The sequence below is a fragment of the Balaenoptera musculus genome, chromosome 3, assembly GCF_009873245.2.
Source record: "Balaenoptera musculus isolate JJ_BM4_2016_0621 chromosome 3, mBalMus1.pri.v3, whole genome shotgun sequence".
Lineage (NCBI taxonomy): Eukaryota > Metazoa > Chordata > Mammalia > Artiodactyla > Balaenopteridae > Balaenoptera > Balaenoptera musculus.
Window position 1 is genome coordinate 46,562,894 of NC_045787.1, and position 23,773 is coordinate 46,586,666.

The following is a 23,773-nucleotide window of genomic DNA, read 5'->3' on the forward strand; positions in this document are numbered from 1 at the left end:
ACAAAAAAACCCCAAAGATAGCAGAAGGAAAGAAATCATAAAGATCAGATCAGAAATAAATGAAAAAGAAATGAAGGAAACAATAGCAAAGATCAATAAAACTAAAAGCTGGTTCTTTGAGAAGATAAACAAAATTGATAAACCATTAGCCAGACTCATCAAGAAAAAAAGGGAGAAGACTCAAATCAATAGGATTAGAAATGAAAAAGGAGAAGTAACAACTGACACTGCAGAAATACAAACGATCATGAGAGATTACTACAAGCAACTCTATGCCAATAAAATGGACAACCTGGAAGAAATGGACAAATTCTTAGAAATGCACAACCTGCTGAGACTGAACAAGGAAGAAATAGAAAATATGAACAGACCAATCACAAGCACTGAAATTGAAACTGTGATTAAAAATCTTCCAACAAACAAAAGCCCAGGACCCGATGGCTTCACAGGCGAATTCTATCAAACATTTAGAGAAGAGCTAACACCTATCCTTCTCAAACTCTTCCAAAATATTGCAGAGGGAGGAACACTCCCAAACTCATTCTACGAGGCCACCATCACCCTGATACCAAAACCAGACAAAAATGTCACAAAGAAAGAAAACTACAGGCCAATATCACTGATGAACACAGATGCAAAAATCCTCAACAAAATACTAGCAAACAGAATCCAACAGCACATTAAAACGATCATTAACCATCATCAAGTGGGGTTTATCCCAGGAATGCAAGGATTCTTCAATATACGCAAATCAATCAACGTGATACACCATATTAACAAATTGAAGGAGAAAAACCATATGATCATCTCAATAGATGCAGAGAAAGCTTTCGACAAAATTCAACACCCATTTATGATAAAAGCCCTGCAGAAAGTAGGCATAGAGGGAACTTTCCTCAACATAATAAAGGCCATATATGACAAACCCACATCCAACATTGTCCTCAATGGTGAAAAACTGAAACCATTTCCACTAAGATCAGGAACAAGACAAGGTTGCCCACTCTCACCACTATTATTCAACATAGTTTTGGAAGTGTTAGCCACAGCAATCAGAGAAGAAAAAGAAATAAAAGGAATCCAAATCGGAAAAGAAGAAGTAAAGCTGTCACTGTTTGCAGATGACATGATACTATACACAGAGAATCCTAAAGATGTTACCAGAAAACTACTAGAGCTAATCAATGAATTTGGTAAAGTAGCAGGATACAAAATTAATGCACAGAAATCTCTTCCATTCCTATACACTAATGATGAAAAATCTGAAAGTGAAATTAAGAAAACACTCCCGTTTACCACTGCAACAAAAAGAATAAAATATCTAGGAATAAACCTACCTAAGGAGACAAAAGACCTGTATGCAGAAAATTATAAGACACTGATGAAAGAAATTAAAGATGATACAAATAGATGAAGAGATATACCATGTTCTTGGATTGGAAGAATTAACATTGTGAAAATGACTCTACTACCCAAAGCATCTACAGATTCAATGCAATCCCTATCAAACTACCACTGGCATTTTTCACAGAACTAGAACAAAAAATTTCACAATTTGTATGGAGACACAAAAGACCCCGAATAGCCAAAGCAATTTTGAGAACGAAAAATGGAGCTGGGGGAATCAGGCTCCCTGACTTCAGACTATAGTACAAAGCTACAGTAATCAAGACAGTATGGTACTGGCACAAAAACAGAAACATAGATCAGTGGAACAGGATAGAAAGCCCAGAGATAAACCCACGCACATATGGTCACCTTATCTTTGATAAAGGAGGCAAGCATATACAGTGGAGAAAAGACAGCCTCTTCAATAAGTGGTGCTGGGAAAACTGGACAGGTACATGTAAAGGTATGAAATTAGAACACTCCCTAACACCATACACAAAAATAAACTGAAAATGGATTAAAGACCTAAATGTAAGGCCAGACACTATCAAACTCTTAGAGGAAAACACAGGCAGAACACTCTATGACATAAATCACAGCAAGATCCTTTTTGACCCACCTCCTAGAGAAATGGAAATAAAAAGAAAAATAAACAAATGGGACCTAATGAAACTTAAAAGCTTTTGCACAGCAAAGGAAACCTTAAACAAGACGAGAAGACAACCCTCAGAATGGGAAAAAATATTTGCAAGTGAAGCAACTGACAAAGGATTAATCTCCAAGATTTACAAGCAGCTCATGCAGCTCAATAACAAAAAAACAAACAACCCAATCCAAAAATGGGCAGAAGATCTAAATAGACATTTCTCCAAAGAAGATATACAGATTGCCAACAGACACATGAAAGAATGCTCAACATCATTAATCATTAGAGAAATGCAAATTAAAACTACAATGAGATATCATCTCACACCAGTCAGAATGGCCATCATCAAAAAATCTACAAACAAACAAACAAAAAACAAAACAAACAAACAAAAAATCTACAAACAATAAATGCTGGAGAGGGTGTGGAGGAAAGGGAACACTCTTGCACTGTTGGTGGGAATGTAAATTGATACAGCCACTATGGAGAACAGTATGGAGGTTCCTTAAAAAATTAAAAACAGAGTTACCATACGACCCAGCAATCCCACTACTGGGCATATACCCTGAGAAAACCATAATTCAAAAGAGTCATGTACCAAAATGTTCATTGCAGGTCTATTTACAATAGCCAGGACATGGAAGCAACCTAAGTGTCCATCATCGGATGAATGGATAAAGAAGATGTGGCACATATATACAATGGAATATTACTCAGCCATAAAAAGAAACAAAACTGAGTTATATGTAATGAGGTGGATGGAGTTAGAGTCTGTCATACAGAGCGAAGTAAGTCAGAAAGAGAAAAATACAGTATGCTAACACATATATATGGAATCTAAGGAAAAAAAAAAAAAAAAAGGTCATGAAGAACCTAGTTGCAAGACTGGAATAAAGACACAGACCTACTAGAGAATGGACTTGAGGATATGGGGAGGGGGAAGGGTAAGATGTGACAAAGAGAGAGAGTGGCATGGACATATATACACTACCAAACGTAAAATAGATAGCTAGTGGGAAGCAACCGCATAGCACAGGGAGATCAGCTCTGTTCTTTGTGACCACCTAGAGGTGTGGGATAGGGAGGGTGGGAGGGACGGAGATGCAAGAGGGAAGAGATATGGGAACATATGTATATGTATAACTGATTCACTTTGTTATAAAGCAGAAACTAACACACCATTGTAAAGCAATTATACTCCAATAAAGATGTTAAAAAAAAAAAAAAGAAATGGTATTTGTCAGGAGGCAACTGGCCCCAGCTCTCTGGCTATCCTAGGCTTGTCTCAGCTATTCCAGGGACTGAAGGGAATCAATTATCTTGACATACTTTTAATACATTCTGGGAAGCTCTGATTTGGTGGAAAGCAACAACTGGTAGTCAGAATACCTGTGTTAAAATCTTGGCTGTTTCTCTAAGTGACTCTGGATAAGAAAAGAGGTACTGTATTCTAAGAATTTCTTTGAATGGATAATCATGCTCTGTAAATCTACTTGCAGATTTGAGGCAAGTCACATCACCCCTCTTGTTGCCTTAGTAGCCTTCTCCCAGAAGTAACACTAAAAATATTTAATAAATGGTACATCAGGACACTGGCCAATCAGAAGAGATACTGGACATAGAGAGGGAGCAGGGTCTGAAGGTCCCTCTTAGTTACTGGGTCTAGGAGGCCCCAGGGAAGGGGGTGAAGCTGGAGGTCACTTAGGGGGCTTAGTACAATAGCTATGTAACAAACAGCAGGATATGAATTTGAGTATTTTAATAATGGATACTGCCATGCTGACGTGTGCTGGCTGAAAAACCAGCCCTGTATATCTTACTTCACAGCGTCAGACACAAATTAAGTAATGAGTATTAATGAATGAATGAATAAGGTGATAAAGTCCCTCCTAGCTCTAATAACCCATAATATTCATTCTTTCAGTATTTAATTTTCACGAGCCTCATTTTCATTATCTACGATGCAGGGAAAATACCAACAATCTTGCTACATTAGAGACTCATTTAAAGGAGCATATGAGGTAATCTATGCAAATGTTCTATGGAAAAAACAATCTGCTCCATTGGTGAGATGAAAGAGAAAGGTTAGGATGTTAAACAAACAAAAACCATAGGTATTTAAGAAATTATGTAAGTTGCATCAACACTAAAGTAAACATATTAGCCATTGGCAGAAAATAAGAAAAAAATAAACTAAATTTCAGACATATTCACACATATGTAAATCAAGATACACAAACTATATTTTGAGATGAGACACATATGTTCCATTTTTTTCCCAAAAGCTCATTTGCAAGAAATTATTTTAATTTGCCAGAGATTTTCAACTGCCAAATAAATGGAGCTCATATACAAAAGAAAGAATTTATCCCAGTCAAGTTGCACAGTATTATATTGATTCACAGAGACATCCTATGCCACCTAAAAAACAAATCTATCCTCTATTTAATAAACTCTAGCTCAGATGTGGATAAAAAGTATAATTCCTTAGAATGAAACTGCAATTTACTCTTTTATATACAACTACTCTGGCAAGCTAGCTACCTGAACATTCTAAATTCCCCTAAATATCATTCTTACCTGGAAATTAGACTGAAATACACAGCAGTCAACACTTTTATAATGTCCCTTAAGCATAGTTATCTGTTCTCCTGAGTAAATTGTATAAACAGCAATGGTGCTACCATATGGTACAAAAACAAATTCTGAACTGCAGCCACAGGAGACAGTGAATTTCAATCCTTTTCTACTGTCATTACATACTTTTCCATAGTTCACCTGTAGGATGTAAAAGCATAAAGTTACTCACTTAAATCTGAATTAAAAAGACAACAAAGACAGGAAAAAATATTTACTTAAAATATTCTACTATAGAAACGACTCTAGTAAGTCTAAAAAAAAATGATCAATGTCCTAATAGGAATAAGGGCCAATGACATAAATGTACATTTCATATACGAGGGAAATACAAATAGTAAAAAGACCCACAAAAACAAATGTTCACGTTTCAATTGTGATAGAAATAAAAATGCAAATTAAGGCAACATTGAAGAATCATTTTAGACCATTTAGCAAAAATTTTAATAAACCATTGAGACACTCAATACTAGTACAAGTGAGGTAAACATGTAGGTGGCACCACAATTTGGTCATTCTTTCTAAAAGGCCAAATGGTTTATTATGCAACAAAATATAAAGTATACTTTATATATATACATATATATATATACACACACACACACACGTATGTGTATATATATTCTCCCTCCAAAAAAAAATTATATATATACACACATACATATATAATATATATATATTTTTGGAGGAAGGATAACTTTCTTTTTATTTATAACATTTTAAATTATGATAAAATACACATAACATAAAATTTGCCATCTTAACCACAATTTAAGTGTACAGTTCAGTTACATTAAGTATATTCACATTGTTGTGCAACCGTCACCACTATCCATTTTCCATCTTGCAAAACTGAAACTCTGTACCCTTTAAACAACAAAGATATTCTTATTCCTTGACCTAGTAACTACTACTGGGAATTTATCTAAGGGAAATAATTAAACAGCAAAAAGGTACATGCCGAGAGGAATTCAATTCCGCACTATCTAGAATGGCAAAGTAACTGAGAATAGATGTAAATTCCTAATAGTGTTATATTAACTCTACAGTTTATATAGCAATTAAAAAATCATAAGTATGAAAATTATGCAGAAAATAGGGGTAAAAACTAAGTATAAAAAAGCAAAGAACACAAATACTGTGTATACTACAATTGCAGCTTTTTATAAACAATTATATATTTGGGACAAAAACAAAAATTCTACACCTGTAAGTCAAAGATGCAAGACCAACAACATCAGCATCACCCGAGCAGTTAGAAACAAATTCTAGGCCCCATCCCAATCTACTGAACTAGAATCTTCATTTTAACAAGATCCCTAGATGTTCTGTAGGTCCATCAAAGTCTGAGAAGCTTGGGGATAAAGGTTTACTTCCTGGTGATAAGTTAGATAAGCTTAGGGTAAGTGTAAAACCAGTATCTAATCATTTAGAATTATGAGCAAGCAGATCACCAATATCTCCCTTCACTATGGCTAATACTGGAGTTTAAACAGACAGTGAGTGATTTGCCTTTTTCTCTTTTTCTAAAGGTTGGGTGGGAGTGTGTGTGTGTGTGTTTCTGTGTGTAAACAAACACTGAGGCTCAAATGGATATATGCTGATAATTGTGGATACTACATTCGGCTTACCCACCCTTGAGGTTAACATGTGACAGAAATGAGCACATGTGTTCAACTATCTCAATGCAGCAGCAGTACAGTGAAATGTTAAAACATTAAACTTATAATCAGTAGACTTGGGTTTTTGAAACCCACTCCACCCCTCCTTTTCTTTTTTTTTTTGCCTCTTATGAGTAATGAATGATTTAATCTCTGAGTTTCATTCTTCTAATCTGTTAAAAGGAAATAACATCATTTACCAGAGTTATTGTGAAAAATAAAATGAAATAATGCAGGGACTTGCCTGGTGGCGCAGTGGTTAAGACTCCACGCTCTCAATGCAAGGGGCCAGGTTCAATCCCTGGTCAGGGAACTAGATCCCACAGGCATGCCGCAACTAAGAGTTTGCATGCCACAACTAAGACCCAGTTCAACCAAATAAATAAATAAATATTTTTTTAAAAATGAAATAATGCATAAGAAAACACTTAGGATACAGAAGTATTCAGTGAGTCCCTAGATTTATTAATTCCTATATATTTAAAAGAATAACATTCCCTCATTTGTGTCTTTTGATCCTCCATGTACAACAATTTGTAGAATAACACTGTGGGGTGGGGAGGTGGGGTGGAGAAAAAACACAAATCTCAACTAGCAATTCTCTGTTCCTCCTGGAAAAATTATGAACTGCTAGAATGTGATGGTCTTATTCACACATCAGAACACCTACCTACAAAACTTATTTTCTTTCCACTATACCACATTCCTTCCCAAATGTGATCTGGAAAGTGATCAATGAGGTATAAATACTGAACCAGCTAATTAACTTTTGTCTTTGTCCTTAGGCGCTCCCCCTGTAATCCATCTTGCAACTTACTGTCCTATTAATCTTGGTAAATCACTGCTGTGATCAAATCACCTGTGGGCTCAAAACTATCAATACCTTTTCAATGCCTATGGAATGAAGTTCTAGTAACAGATTAAGGAAAGGAGAGATCTACCAATTATTAAGTGCTTAGTGTCACACACTGTGCTAGGTGATTATCTAAGCTCCCCGTTTTATGACTATAAACACTTACCATAAAAAGCAGTATGTGACAAATATCATGCTATATATTATGAAAGTACTGAAGAAGAACAGGCTACTTTTGGTTATGATGTCTTAAAGGTGGTATGTACAGTCTTTGAAGAGATTCTGATAGGGGAGGAAAATTTCATAGATGTGGGATAGGATGATGGCAAACACAGTTCCCTATCTTATGAATCCCTTTTATTGTCCCAGGAAATATATACATCTAGTCACTGAATAAATACCTACAGTGATGCCAAGATTCCGTCATAAGGCAGCCCATTTCACTGTCAAACAACTATCAGCATAATTAATAATAATGACAGGTAATGTTTACTAAGTGTTAACATTTGCTGTAAGTATCAGACAATGTGCTAAATGTTTTACATGCATTATTTCATATAATATGCAAAACAATACTATGAGATAGGTGGCATTATTAAACAAAAAGAAAACACTTAGAAAGGTTAAGTATTTCGATCAAGATCTCTTGGCTAGTAAGTGACAGAATCAGAAACTGAAATCTAGACTATACTAAATCAAAAAGCACCGTGCCACACTGTGGTAAATTATTTTTCTTTAATTCCACTAAGTGATGATCACAGTCTATTGTAATACAAGTGAGCACTGGGTACTCTGGAAGCAGGTAAGCTAGACTAGAGGAGTTAAAAAGAGATTGTGCCTGAAATGAATCTTGAAAGTTGAGAAGCAGCTAGGACAGGAAGGAGAAGACGGTATTCTAAAGCAAAGGCAGCAGTCGACACAAAGAATGAAGGGTGAGAGAGCGTATATTTAAAGACCTTTAAGTAGGACAGGGAAAAAAATGGGGAAGTGGCAAGATATAAAGCTAGTGAGTTAGAAGGGACAGCTTATGAAGGCCTTGTGCACAACAGGCAAAAATATTCAGTTTTCATAATCTGAAAGTTTACTGAGCAAACACTTTCACTGGGAGATGAGTTTGGGAAAAGTTAGACGTACGTTAGAGTAATTAAAGAGAGAGACCATGAGGGCCCAAAGTGAGGCTGGAAGGGAAGAGAGCTAAGAAATAAATTATGAAGAAACAATTAAGAGGACTTGTAAATGATTTAATAGCTGGGATAAGGGAAGGGGAGAATAAAGGATAGACTCCCACTTTCTAGCCATTGGTGACTGGGTGAATGATAACACCAATAACTATAACAGTAAACACCAGAATAGCTATTTTAAAATTTCGTTGCTGTGCCAAAAGCTGTCTCTCTGTGAATTTTCCCTGTAGGTAGAGTTTTTTGTACTCTAAGGGAATGGTTTCCAGAGTGCAGTTGGCACCTCAAAGAGTCTGTAAAATGATCCATTAAGGTATGAGGGGAAAATATGAGAATTTCTATTTCATTTTTAACTAAAAAATAAGAAATTAAGCTTTAATAAAATATATAGACCCACAACAGTACGTGTATATAATTTATAAATAATTATACATATATTGGAAGCATGTACTTACACATTTTTCTTAAATTATAAGGGTACAACCAATAAGGCAACACCATACAATAAAAATAGTTATCATTTATGATATGCCTATTATTTAGCAGGTACAGTACTACTCTTTACATACTTCCATTTTGCCCTTACTATTACTGTTTAGGTACCTAATAATCCTGATTTACATGATGGAGACACTGAAACTCTGATGATAGTCCTTCATGATCTCACCTTAAATAAATTGCCTAATATCCCCAAATTACTAAATGGCAGGACTGAAATTTGCTTACTATTCTGTCTGACAGCCCTTTAAGTGTTCGAATACATTGTGCTTCCCCTGAGAGTTACTTTTTCTGGGATCAATGTCCCAATTCCTTTAAGTGTTCTTTGTAGGTGAGTTTCTCGGCCACTCTAGTATTTTTGCGTGAATGACCTTTCCTTTGATCAAGTCCTTTTTAAAATGTATTATCCATTCTAAACACACTATGCAAAATATGGGCTTACTAGCAAAAATCCATAGACTATGAGTATCACCACCTTCAAGATGGAGAGAAAAATGGAATAAAATCACATTAACAATTTATGTATGTACTCAATACCATTTATTTCTATCACATTCACCTCTGATGCACATGTCAACCTACTTTTCCAAAATGACCCTGTCACTTCTCCACTCAAAAGCCTTGAGTGGCTTTCTATCTCACGCATAGAAAAAGCCGAAGCCCTTACCAAGGGCTACAAGCCTGTAAGCTCTGGTATCCTGTTCCTTCTGTTGCTTATCTCCTATTACTCTCCCCTTTGCTTAGTCTAACACAAGAGCCACATACACGCTCCTTGGGTATCCCAAGCATGCTCCTGCCTCAGGGTCTTTGTACTTTCTTCCTTCCTCTTCCTGGAATGCTCTCCCTCCCAGATGTTGGATGGCTCACTCCTTCATTTCCTTAAGGCCAAATGTCATCTTCTGAGTCAGACCTAGCCTGACTGCCCTAGGTAAAACATCAACTCCAGCTTCTTAATATTTTCTAGGCTCCCTTCCTCACTTTGCTTTTCTTTATAGTACTTACTGCACCGAATATACATTTTACCCATTCATCCATCCATCCATTCATTGACTGATGGATGTCTTTCTTTCTCTCCCTGGAATGTAAGCTCCACAAGGATAGAACTTTTCTATGTTTTGTCTATTGCTGTATAATACTGCCTGGAAAATAGGAAGTACTCAATAAATACTTATTAAACAAATGAATAAAATGAGAAAAAGGAAGGTGTGACCTGATTAGGGACATGGTACAATATAATGAGTGGGAGATTCTAAATTAAAATTTGCAATGCCTGAGTTTTTAGCATGAGACATGATGGAGAAGCATTTCATAAAGAATAAGAGGGATTAGCAAACCCTAAAGTAATCTGGCACAAACAATTCTGACCTTAAAGTTAGTTTTTAATAATAAAAGGGATACCTAGAATATCTAAGAGAGAATTAGCTAGAAAGGATGATTAAAGAAAGGAATACGATTAACATTAATATGAACCTTAAGGTAGTTAATAAATGCTTTAAGGGGTCTGGGTATAATCAGCATTATAGTAAGAGTAGAATCTAGAGTCAAACTCTGTTGCTTTCTAGCTATGTAAACTCAGGCAAGTTACCTAATTTTATGTCTCATTTTCCTCATGTGTAAAATGGGTGTTATAAGAGTAACAACCTTCATAGTGTTGATGTGGTAATTAAACAACACCATGTATACTTGGCACATATATTAAATGTTAATTTTTATTAGCGTAGTAACTGGCACATAAGCTCTCAATAAATATTAGCTATTAGTATTATTGCCAAATTATAAACTTTTGGTAGCTTATTCTGAAAGTGACTAAACCAGAGGTACATCTGGTAAGGACTATAACATAAATTTTTAAAAAGACTAAAAATTAATTACCACATAAGAATCTAGCACTTGTATGGAGAGGGTGTGGAGAAAAGGGAACCCTTCCACACTGTTGGTGGAAATGTAAATTGGTGCAGCCACTATGGAAAACAGTATGGAGGTTCCTTAAAAAACTGAAAATAGAGTTACCATATGATCCAGCAATCCCACTCCTGGGCATATAACGGGAAAAGATGAAAACTCTAATTAGAGAAGATACATGCAGGCTTCCCTGGTGGCGCAGTGGTTAAGAATCTGCCTGCTAATGCAGGGGACATGGGTTTGAGCTCTGGCCAGGAAGATCCTACATGCTATGGAGCAACTAAGCCTGTGAGCCACATCTACAGAACCTGTGCTCTAGAGCCCGCGAGCCACAACTACTGAGCCTGCATGCTGCAACTACTGAAGCCCGTGTGCCTAGAGCCCGTGCTCCGCAACAAGAGAAGCCACTGCAATATGAAGCCCACATACCGCAACGAAGAGTAGCCCCGGCTCGCCGCAACTAGAGAAAGACCACGCAGCAATGAAGGCCCAACGCAGCCAAAAATAAAATAAATAAAAATTTAAAAAAAATAAAAAAGAATTAAAAAAAGAAAAGAAACATGCACCCCAATGTTCATAGTGGCACTATTTACAATAGCCAAGACACAGAAGCAACCTAAATGTCCATCGACAGATGAATGGATAAAGAAGATGTAGTATATATATACAATGGAATATTACTCAGCCATAAAAAAGAATTAAATAATGCCATTTGCAGCAACATGGATGGACCTAGAGATTATCATACTAAGTTACGTGAGTCAGACAGAGAAAGACAAATATTATATGATATCATTTACAGGCAGAATCTAAAAACTAGTACAAATGAACTTATTTACAAAACAGAAACAGACTCACAGACATAGAAAACAAACTCATGGTTACCAAAGGGGAAGGTGAGGGGATAAATTAGTTGTATGGTATTAACAGATACACATTACCATATATAAAATATATAAACGACAAGGATTTACTGTATAGCCAGGGAACGATATTCAGTATCTTGTTATAACCTATAAAGGAAAAGAATCGAAGAAAAAGATATATACATATACATATGTATAACTGAATCACTTTGCTGTACACCTGAAAGTAACACAATATTGTAAATCAACTATACTTCAATTAAAAAAAAAGAATCTAGCACTTTTAGAACACATCTATTCCAATTACTGTATGTTTTGGTACTATAACATTCATTTTGGATTTTATTTATTTATTTATTTATTTATTTATTTATTTATTTATTTATTTATGGATGGCTGCATTGGGTCTTCGTTGCTGCATGCGGGCTTTCTTTAGTTGTGCTGAGTGGGGGCTACTCTTCGTTGTGGTGCATGGGCTTCTCACTGCGGTGGCTTCTCTTGTTGCGGAGCATGGGCTCTAGGCACACGGGCTTCAGTAGTTGCAGCACGCAGGCTCAGTAGTTGTGGCTCACGGGCTCTAGAGCGCAGGCTCAGTAGTTGTGGCTCATGGGCTTAGCTGCTCCACGGCATGTGGGATCTTCCCGGACCAGGGATCGAACCCGTGTCCCCTGCATTGGCAGGTGGATTCTTAACCACTGCGCCACCAGGGAAGTCCCTCATTTTGGATTTTGTTTAAAAGTCAGATATAGTATAAAATTTGACTGACTTTACAGCTTTAATTTATATCAGTTGTTCTCGATCTTTTATTCTTCTACAATATACTTGAGAGAGATGGCACGCTCCCATTATACACAGTGGCTCAGTAGAGCAATGATTCTCCACTAAGTGGGGAGAATGTGGTGGGGTGAGGTGGGGTGGGTTGTCCTGAATTGAGAATTACTAGTTCACATAATGGAAAAATATTATATAAAGAAAGCTGTGATTCAGAGGCAAGAAACAAAGTCAAATCTATAGAAAAACACCAAGTGTTAAGTCACAGATTCATTTCTTTAATGTAGATCCAAAACATTCAAGGTACTCAAAATGTCTTACTAGTGTGTTTTCTCCATTGGAACTATTCCAGAGCCTCATTCGATTATCTGTACCAACAGTGAGGAGGTGAAGCCCATCACTTGTAAAACATAAGCCATTAACTTTCCCATTATGAGCAGTGTTTGCTGCAATGAAAAACACAATTCAGTTTATCTGTTCTTATAAATTCAACACACAATGCTTGATGATAATAGTTATTTAAACATATTAAAGGACAACTATCTGAATTATCTAAAATATATAAGTTGATTATATTTAAAATTAATCATCCCTTTGGATTACTTGAACATAAGCTATATAAATTAGAACCATAAAAGCAGAGGAAAATAGGAAAAGCAAAGGGAGAAAATCCTGCCAAATATAATTTTTCTTCAGAGAGTAAGCTGTGCTATCAAACTCACTTAACTGCATAAACCTACCACTAAAATTTTTTTTTTTTTTTTAAAAGGAATTCCTTTATTTTTATTATTTATTTATTTATTTATTTTTGGCTGTGTTGGGTCTTCGTCTCTGCGCAAGGGCTTTCTCTAGTTGTGGCGAGCGGGGGCCACTCTTCATCGCGGTGCGCGGGCCTCTCACTGTCACGGCCTCTCCCATTGCGGAGCACAGGCTCCAGACGCGCAGGCTCAGTAGCTGTGGCTCACGGGCCTAGTTGCTCCGTGGCATGTGGGATCTTCCCAGACCAGGGCTCGAACCCGTGTCCCCTGCATTGGCAGGCAGATTCTCAACCACTGCGCCACCAGGGAAGCCCCCTACCACTAAAATTTTAAATTGAAAATTAAACTTCTTATATACTATTTCCATTTTCAATCTAAAAATCATTCCATGGACTATTAAAAATCAATAATACTAGTATTTGCCACTTAAAGAAGTGTTCTAGTCTCAATCAAAATTTATATTACTTTCAAAATGAACAGGTTTGAGAAAGCATAATTCTCAATAACCTGATTAATTTAATTTACAAGATTATTAAAACAATCATAGGTTTTATATAGTTCAACCTAATGTATTTCTGGTCCAAATTTAATTCTGAATCAGAATTTTAACCTACACAGAAATTAAATTCTATTATAAAAATGCAATCGAAGTACTTTGTCACCTGGATTGCAGTGGACTCAAATTAAACACAACTTGCAAATTTTGTGACAAAATGGACACAAAATATTACCATTTCTTTAATTTATTGTAACTTCCTAAATGGCACTGAATTTGTATTAGTTGGCCTCATGTGAGGAAAAAAATAAAATAAGTTAATCCAGGAAAGTTTCTACATTCAAAAATTCAGGGGCAGAAGAAATGCCATACTTACTTGCATCTTTTAGTTTCTTTCTTTTTTTTTTTTTTTTTAAAGGCTGTGCCACACAGCATGCGGGATCTAGTTCCCTGACCAGGGATCAAAGCTGGGCCCCCTGCATTGAGAGCACAGACTCTTACCCACTGGACCACCGGGGAAGTCCCCCTTACTTGTATCTTAAAGAAAGACAACCATAACTTATATATACTACCAAATGTAAAATAGCTAGTGGGAAGCAGCCGCATAGCACAGGGAGATCAGCTCAATGCTTTGTGACCACCTAGAGGGGTGGAGTAGGGAGGGTGAAAGGGAGACGCAAGAGGGAGGAGATATGGGGATATATGTATAGCTGATTCACTTTGTTATAAAGCAGAAACTAACACACCATTGTAAAGCAATTATACTCCAATAAAGATGTTAAAAATAAAAAAAAATTTTTAAAAAGAAAAAATAAATAAAAGCTCACTGGAATCCTCAGTAAAAAAAAAAAAAAAAGACAACCATAATTTAGTTGATATAAATTTAGAAACTGATTTGTTGTGAATGCCTTTTTAAAAAAAACATAAAATCTACAATTTGTCAACATACATTTATTATTTGGTTTCAATTCAAAAATTTCAATATAAAAATACTATCAATGCCATATTTCTATATTAATGTGTTTTTCATTACCTGATTCAACTGCTTGTGACTTTTTCCCATTATGCTGATCAAGGGTAATCAAACATCCTGATGCTCTCCTCACATCCCATAATTTTGCTTTACTGTCAGCACTGAGAAGACATAAATGTTACATTAACGTATATAGCTAGGATAATGACTGTACTCCTCACCCACCTTTCCAGTATTATGGCATACAGAGGTCTCAGTATATTAGCACAAATGTATCTGTACATTTGGATGGTTGTACTTTTGCCTTTCCAGCAAATATTCAGTAGTCAATAGCAGCACAAAAAAGTAAAAAAAAAAAAAAAAAAAAAAGTAAATCACAAGGATGGAATTCTTCTGTTTTTTCTGTTGTTTTTAATGACATGAGCATCTTCCTCTCCAAAGACTAGACAGGCTTAGAGCTTTGTTCCTTGGCAAATATGTTACTGTATCTGTTCTACTGTTTGTTATTCAAATGTTGCCTAGATAATCAAGCAGTGAACTAATTTCAGTTTGCTTAAGAATCCATTTGGTAGGAATATGGTTTTTCTTTTTTCTTTTTACATGAAAAAAATTGAGAATAAGGTGAATCATAAGGACAAAATATTTTTATTTGGTTTCCTGTACTCAAATCAATCTTTGCCAGATATACAAGAAATAAATTTAATGTCTCCTAGAAATTTGACACTTATTTTCATTTTATTTCAAGTGAAACGAAAAAAGGTAAAACCATGATCACATATCAATTTCAGCTTCTAAACTACTACTAAAGAAAATATAAATCAGTTCAACTGATGCTATCATATCCTCACAAAGCCCTCGATAATATTCTAACCTGTTGGGTTTATCCAGGTCATTTTAATTAGAAAGAGCATTACGCTGCATTTTACAAGCTTATTTCTCATTTATAAACCTTTTTAAAAAATATCTATACAGGGTTTATCTCTTCCCATAACTTTGATTATTTTCACAGATCACCATCAAACATAGCCAATTAGAATAGTCGGCAAAAAGTTAGCATTTCCCATTCTCAATTTGGTTTTCTTTCTTTCCAGCTGGGGAATAGGTCTGCAATGGGAGGAGTCTGAGGACTTAAGTCTCTTCTGAAACAGATTAGATATGGACATATCTGACTCCTAACATTGATTACTAGGTCCATTCTGGTACTGATTCAAATTCCTGGGGTACTCTGAGAATTGAAAGCCTCTTAGTTTCCCTCTTGATTTGAGGAAAACCAAATTAGAAACAAACAATGTAAATCGACTCTAGCATGGACCCACAAGCAGTGCCTAGCTCCTCACCTTCACACCTCTTTGGCCAGCCTTCTTATGGCTACATTCTAGACTTTGTTCTACTTCAGAAATCATCAATTTCAATGTCACATTCTGCAAACTATTAACAGAAGCTTCTTTGGGGAATAAACTGTGACAGAGAGGGAGAGCTGGCTGCTTTACAAAAATTGAGACACGTTTCTCTATAAGACTAATAAAAGTAGTTTTTGTAATAATTCTTCTGCAAAAAGTTTTATTAAAATGTCTATATCAAAATTTGATTACTACTTCCTGTCCCTTCAGTTTTAAAATTTTCTTATCAACACTCATGTTTCTATCTCATTAGGTCCTTGATCCTTCCTATAAGCCTTTTGGTGATTTTCTTTCTTTCCTTATACCTGTGACTTGAACAATTTTTAGACAATTGTTAAGTCTGTGTCATTCAAAGTTTTGATTTCTGTGGCTTAGTACAGCTGTGGGCTACACCTTCGATAGAGCACAAAATACTGACCAGCAATCCTATATGCCCTTAATCAGCTCCCTCTTCCATTCATTAAAACTGTTATTCCAAATCTTTAACTACCTTCCCTGAAAATTGCATCCCATTCCAGTATTTTCAATAGATGACATCAAGTTCTACTCACTAAAAAAACAACAGAGGCCACTGGGTTCGCATTTCTTGAGCTTCTCTGCCAAAGTCACAAATTTAATTGTATTCATGCCTTTCTCCTCCTTCCATTTAGTCTCATGATGCCCTTCATGTGTCAAATCAGTGTCCCCTTCTATTGGGACCCTTGATATTATCCTCTCTTGTCTAGTCAAGGTCCTGATGTACCAATTATTCCATTTCTTCCTTTTTTAAAAAAAATTTTTATTTAGTTGTTTATTTATTTATTTATGGCTGCGTCGGGTCTTTTCTGCTGCACGCGGGCTTTCTCTAGTTGCGGCGAGCAGGGTCTACTCTTCGTTATGGTGCATGGGCTTCTCATTGTGGTGGCTTCTCTTGTTGTGGAGCACAGGCTCTAGGCACAAAGGCTTCAGTAGCTGCAGCACGCAGGCTCAGCAGTTGCGGCACGTGGGCCCTAGAGTGCGCAGGTTTCAGTAGTTGTGGCGTGCGGGCTTCAGGAGTTGTGGCTCACGGGCTCTAGAGTGCAGGCTCAGTAGCTGTGGCGCATGGGCTTAGTTGCTCCGCAGCATGTGGGATCTTCCCAGACCAGGGCTCAAACCTGTGTCCCCTGCATTGGCAGGCAGATTCTTAACCACTGCGCCACTGGGGAAGTCCCCCCTTCATTTCTTTCTTTTTTTTTTTTTTAAAGAATTTCACTTATTTATTTATTTACCCATTTATTTTTGGCTGTGTTGGGTCTTCGTTTCTGTGCGAGGGCTTTCTCCAGTTGCAGCAAGCGGGGGCCACTCTTCATTGCGATGCACGGCCTCTCACCATCGCGGCCTCTCCTGTTGTGGAGCACAGGCTCCAGACGCGCAGGCTCAGTAGTTGTGGTGCACGGGCTTAGTTGCTCCGCGGCATGTGGGATCTTCCCAGACCAGGGCTCGAACCCGTGTCCCCTGCATTGGCAGGCAGATTCTCAACCACTGCGCCACCAGGGAAGCCCCCTTTCATTTCTTATCTTCACTAATTTTTCTCCAGCTATACTTTTCCGTCAGCATTTAAATATGGAAGACTCTTCCTTCCAGCAAACAAAACCCACAACCCCCTTGATCCTCAATTGTTAAGTGCTTTTAACACAACAATGTAAAACAACTATACCTCAATTAAAAAAAAAAAAAAAAGAGTTAAGTGCTCTTGTTCTTTTTTCCCATATTATACCTACCAGAGACATATCTCTATTAAAGCATTTTTCAGGATGTCCTGAAATCACTGGTTTTTCTGACTATACCCCCTCATTAGACTATTAGCTTCCTGAAAGGACTACGCCTGTGTTACCTCTGTGTCCCTAGCACAATGCTCAGCACATGATAGGAGTCATTAAATGTTAGTAAACTGAATTAATGAATGGATGAATGTGCTGAATCAGATTCAAAATAATCTTGGGTTAAAGAAAATGAATTAAATGCTACTATTCTTAAATTGACAGAGTGTTAAATTTTTGTAAGCAAAAATGACACAACACAGTTGTTTCATGGGTAGTACTAGTAGATTTGCATTGCTACATAGATTCTGTTGTTTTCTCTGTTTTACAAAGTGAGCACCTTCAAGATAGATAGTGAGGATTAAGATTATGATGCAAAGGAAGATTTCTTTTGGTGATACGAATTAAAATCTGTAACTCAATTATCTTATTTTCCAGGACGTACTTAACAACTAAATATGCATCTAACATAAAAACAGTCTTTCCAAAATGCTTATCATTAATTATTAACTTCAAAACCAAATAATTTGCATTTTACCTTGCAGTTGCCAAGATATACTCATAACGTGGTGACCAGGAAACTGCCAATATTTCTTGTCTGTGACCTGCAAAACAACTGTATAAAATGACTTGCAAAATATTTGAAAAAAATCAAAAGATACAGTGCAATTAATTTTGCCGGATTATGAAGAAAGCATAGACTAAATCTTAAAAATAAACTGATACAATCATGATTTTTTTTCACATTTATAATAATCTATATATAAATATTAATGTGAAGTCTATGGGGCATTTCTCACAATGCTATTTTATTATAAAAGGTCTGGGTTTGCTTTGGAAAAAACAGTCAGAGCAAGTGAGTCTGTCTTTTTAAATACAGGTGTTAGCCTAGCAAGTCTATCCATTAATAAGTGATATAGCTCAAGCTTACTTACTTATCTCTACAACAAAATCCCTGCAACAAACCACCATACAAGATAAACATTCTAAAGAATAAAAATGTTCTCTAAGTTTTCAGAAAGTTAAAACAGAAAAAAATTATTTTAATTCATGATTGTAAAAGGCATTTATATAAAAATTTTTATCTAGAAAGCACAAGTGATAAGTTCATAGGATAAGTGATTTCAGCATTTTAATTCACTTCTACCTAACTAAACTATTCAAATCATATATTTTCATCTACCTAGCTTATATTCATAGAAATTCATGATAATGTAAAACAAATGTTATCCATCTCACCAAGTTTTCCTGATATATTTATATGTGTTTCTTAGAGATGAATAAAAATATTATATCTGAATTACATCCCATTTTTTCATTGTTTAGAATTAGACGATCTAATACTAATAAAAAAGTAGCAAAAATAATTTAAGCTAGTAAAACTTTACCGAAGTATTATTTCAATACCTTTTTCTAAAATATTTTTACTGAGAAAAGAAGCACCTAAATATTAAGAACGTTTACTCAGCCAGAACAATATTAAAAAATGTTCATGGAGACAAATGTACTGATATAAGTTTCATAAGTAGTTCATTTTTTTCAATGTAGAAATAATACAAGGTTTTGAGTGAGACTTTCTATATTCTTTGAGCTTCCCCTGTGGCTACTGTACATAAAAATGTCTCCTCAATAGTTTGGTTTTATAACAATAATGCACAAAAGGATCTTTATTTCCCTGTTGACTTCTAACAACTAGCACAAAATACATCAGTCATGTCACTTATAAAGAATACATTGTCAATAATGTTTCATTTTGTTGAATGGTTTACTCAGAGTAGTTGTTGTTTCAAATACCCTGTAGAATGTGGGAACAGGATCCAGACTTTAAGTCACAAAGTTGTACTTTGGGCCCTCTAGTACCAACTATAAAAACAAAACAAAAAAAATAGTTTAAGATAATTTTACTATAAATCATCACCTAAAGGAAACAAGAAACTACCATATGAGTCATGACATTTTCACTGTATCCATGCAGAAATATAAAAATGTATGCTAATAACATACTTTAAATAGTTATTAATGTTTATAACTAGGAAAATTCACTTTATTTTAATAGCTTAGCTTTTCCATGTTAATGATATACTTCCAATCACTAGTAACAGATTCACAGAAACTCTGGACACAGACTGAGTGGACCTCAAAGACAAGTTAGTGCCCAAACTCTTTAAAGATGAAGCAGCTGACTGATGTCTGGAGGTGAGGAGATTCATGAACTGCCACAGAAATAATATCACAGGGACCTGATACCTGATACCAGAAAAACATTTTTTTCTTCACACATGAAAATTTTTGTTGCAGGTGCTTTCATAAAGATGGATGTTTAATTTGAATCACACATTCTAGAGAAAAGGAAATCATTTCCTTGTTTTACTGTGTCAAAATGAAAAAGCTGCCAAATTTTGTTCACGTAAAATCTTTGAAACTTTGGTGGTTTAAAAGTAACTCTTTCACGTACCACAATGTTCACTGCAGCTGTATTTACAATAGCCAGGACATGGAAGCAACCTAAGTGTCCATCCACACATGAATGGATAAAGAAGATGTGGCACATATATACAATGGAATATTACTCAGCCATAAAAAGAAACAAAATTGAGTTATTTGTAGTGAGGCAGATGGACCTAGAGTCTGTTATACAGAGTGAAGGAAGTCAGAAAGAGAGAAACAAATACCGTATGTTAACACATATATATGGAATCTAAAAAAAAAAAAAACGTTCTGAAGAACGTAAGGGCAGGACAGGAATAAAGACACAGATGTAGAGAATGGACTTGAGGACATGGGGAGGGGAAGGGTAAGCTGGGACGAAGTGAGAGAGTGGCATGGACTTATATACACTACCAAATGTAAAACAGATAGCTAGCGGGAAGCAACTGCATAGCACAGGGAGATCAGCTCCGTGCTTTGTGACCACCTAGAGGGGTGGGATAGGGAGGGTGGGAGGGAGACGCAAGAGGGAGGAGATATTGGGATATATGTATAGCTTATTCACTTTGTTATAAAGCAGAAACTACCACACCATTGTAAAGCAATTATACTCCAATAAAGATGTTAAAAATTTAAAAAAAAGTACCTCTAAGGGAACAGAAATGTACTTTCTTAATCTTTGAATCCTAGCCACTTTGAAACCTAGCACAGTGCCCAACTTGTACAATATCTGTTAAACTGAATACAAAGAGTAATACACACAAGTTTTTTTTTTTTTTTTTAAAGAATTGTGATCTTCATCAGGGTTAAAATGTTTATATCAAAACTAACTAGATACTAAAAGGGAGAAAGTTTTCAATATGTTAAAAAACAACATATGTACAAACCTGCTACCAAACAGTGCTTGGTGGCAACTGGAGACATATGATGACTATAAACTGTTTCTTCAAAATTAAATACATCTGCAGTCTGATAATCAAAAGACATTTAAAATAAGTGTAAGTTCTAATTATAATCACAAAAGCAACAAATTTTCTATTTACTTATTTTCACACTGTTAGCAATTTTTTAATTGACTGTTAGCAATTTATTTATTTTTCTCTAATAAATCCCAGAGATCAAGACAAGACAACCACTTGGTTCACCATCTTCCCTTCCGCTCCATTCTAGGGGACTTCAGCATCTACACAGATGATGTAGCCAGTACTCTGCCTCTCAGTGCCATACAACCTCAGCTACCACACCCAGGATAGTCGCATCACCTAGAACTGCTTCTCCTTTAAAATCACCTATTTCAGTTATATATGACCAAATTTTGTATCATTTCAGCTTCCCCCCCCCCGCCCAGCTACCTACAAGACACCCAAATAAAGCCCAGAGGTCCCATCAGTTCCTTTCTTCACTTCTTTTCCTTCTTCAGCTTGGATTCCAAGTTTCAGTACTTCAACTGCCAATATCTTTGATGTTATCATTGCATTTGTCAAGACCTCAACCTGACTCCAAATGTCTGCCTTCCGTGCACCTATATCCAGGTTTAACTACACCAGAGGTCAGCCAACTTCTTCTGTAAAGGGTCAGATTGTAGGCTTTGAGAACCAACTACTCATTTCTATCACTGTAGCATCAAAGTGGCCATAGACAATAAATGAGCATGTCTGTGTTACAGTAACACTTTTTTTTTTTTACAAAAAGAGTCCATGAGAAGCCTTGGCCCAGAGCCCAGACTTGGCCTATGGGCCGCAGTTAGTTGACCTCTGCCCTATCCAGGTGAAGAAAATCTTATAATAGAGAAGACTAGTATCACTATAAAAGATCATTCACCTCAACTGGGCTTTAGTACTGACTGCCGGTCCTACAATTTCAATAGCGTTGTCTATAAGATTTGCAGGTATTTCAAACCTTCTCCACTCTTCACAAAAATCGCCACTTCATCACTACAGGTGATCTGATCTTTCATTCCAAAGAGAAAATAGGAGCCATTCAATGAGAATTTCCTTATTGTCTTAACAACAAACTTATAAACACATTTGCTTCTGCTTATCTTTTTTCCTTCTTCATTCCTGTTATCATGAAAAAAATGATCCTTCCTCATATTTAAAGTTAATTTCCCCACCTGTGTTCAGATCACTTTCAGCACTGTCAGAAATCTCACCCTATACATTATTGCCTCTATCTCCCGAGTATGTATAACTGCTCTCTCCCTACTGGCTCATTCCCATCAGCACTAAAACATGTTCAAGTCTCTTTCATTGTAACAGCACTCCCCTCCCCAAGACAAAAAAACAAAATCCTTTTCACCCAAATTCCTCCTAATTAATCTTCTTCCTCCCCCTTTAAATCCAAATTTTGGCTGTCTCTAATTTCTTATCTCATGTATTTCTCAACTCACTGCAAACTTATTTTTTATCTCCACTACTCCCGCTCTCACCGCCCTGCCAATACCACTGATTACCTTCTATCACCAAATGTAGTCTTCATCTTACCTAATCTGTCAGTAGCATTCAACACAGCTGACTATTCTACCTTCGTTAAGACAGTCTCTTCCACTGGCTTCCATTGTATCACATACTCCTGATTTCCCTCTTATTCTCTCTGGCTAGGCCTTTTCATTGTCTTCTGTAGGCTTTGTTGTTCCTTCTCCTGTCCTATTAACCTTCCTCAAGGTTTTGTTCTACGCACTCCTCTCTTCAACTGCCACCTATATCCTAGTGACTCACAAATCTATATTTTCAGTTTAGACCACATTCCCGAATTCCACCTATGTATAGCTCAATTCCTGGATTATCTCCACTTGGCTCTACACCTTAAAGTTAAATAGAGAAGACTCTAGAGAAGACATTCCTCTAAGCCACATCATATGCTCAAGCTATTAAAACATGCTCATGGAAAACTGAGATGAAGGTATGAAAAGTACCTAATATATACATTAATAGGAAAAACTAATGATGGGAGTAGAGGATGGAGAAAAGGACAGTATCTTGCCTTCCTTATTTTTCTTTATACATAGCAGATGCACAATTGTTTCTTACTGAATGCTTTCAAATTTATTATCAATAAAATATTGTCATACATTTATTTCAAACAGAATTATGAACTCATGGAATACTGTTTTAAGTTAGCAAAACATTTATGTTTTAAAGAAAATTTAAATCCAAGATGTCAGAGTTTTAATAGAAGCCAATGTTAAGGAAAGAAAATGTAAATGTATGGCTTATTAATTTTTAATTAATTAAATTAAAAAATTTTAATTAAAAGCCATACTTTTAAATGAAGTGTAACATACAGAAAAGTACACAAAAATCATAAGTGTACAGCTCAATTAATTTTCACAAAGTGAATTTTCACAAAGTAATGACCACCTGTATTGAAAAACAGAACATTACAAACATTACAAATACCCCAGAAGGCTCCTTAGAACCCCCTTACAAATCTCACCAAGAAAGATAACCATCATATAGGCCTCTATCATCATTAGATTAGTTTTGTCTATTTTTGAACCTCCTATAAAGGGAATTATATATTAGGCACTCTTTAGTTTTT

General features: G+C 35.9%; 1 protein-coding gene across 2 annotated transcripts in view; it reads right to left on the bottom strand.

The window, feature by feature from the left end:
* The window catches only part of ERCC8 (ERCC excision repair 8, CSA ubiquitin ligase complex subunit), a 66,246-nt gene that overhangs the window by 12,859 nt on the left and 29,614 nt on the right, over positions 1-23,773 (bottom strand). For both annotated transcript variants that reach the window (XM_036847928.1, XM_036847927.1), the window contains 6 exons: positions 21,121-21,202; positions 19,601-19,669; positions 18,345-18,411; positions 14,689-14,789; positions 12,723-12,847; positions 4,616-4,813 (listed from right to left, as the gene is read on the bottom strand). In XM_036847928.1, the coding sequence (XP_036703823.1) occupies positions 4,616-4,813; positions 12,723-12,847; positions 14,689-14,789; positions 18,345-18,411; positions 19,601-19,669; positions 21,121-21,202 (642 nt within the window). The remainder of the gene's footprint in view (positions 1-4,615; positions 4,814-12,722; positions 12,848-14,688; positions 14,790-18,344; positions 18,412-19,600; positions 19,670-21,120; positions 21,203-23,773) is intronic.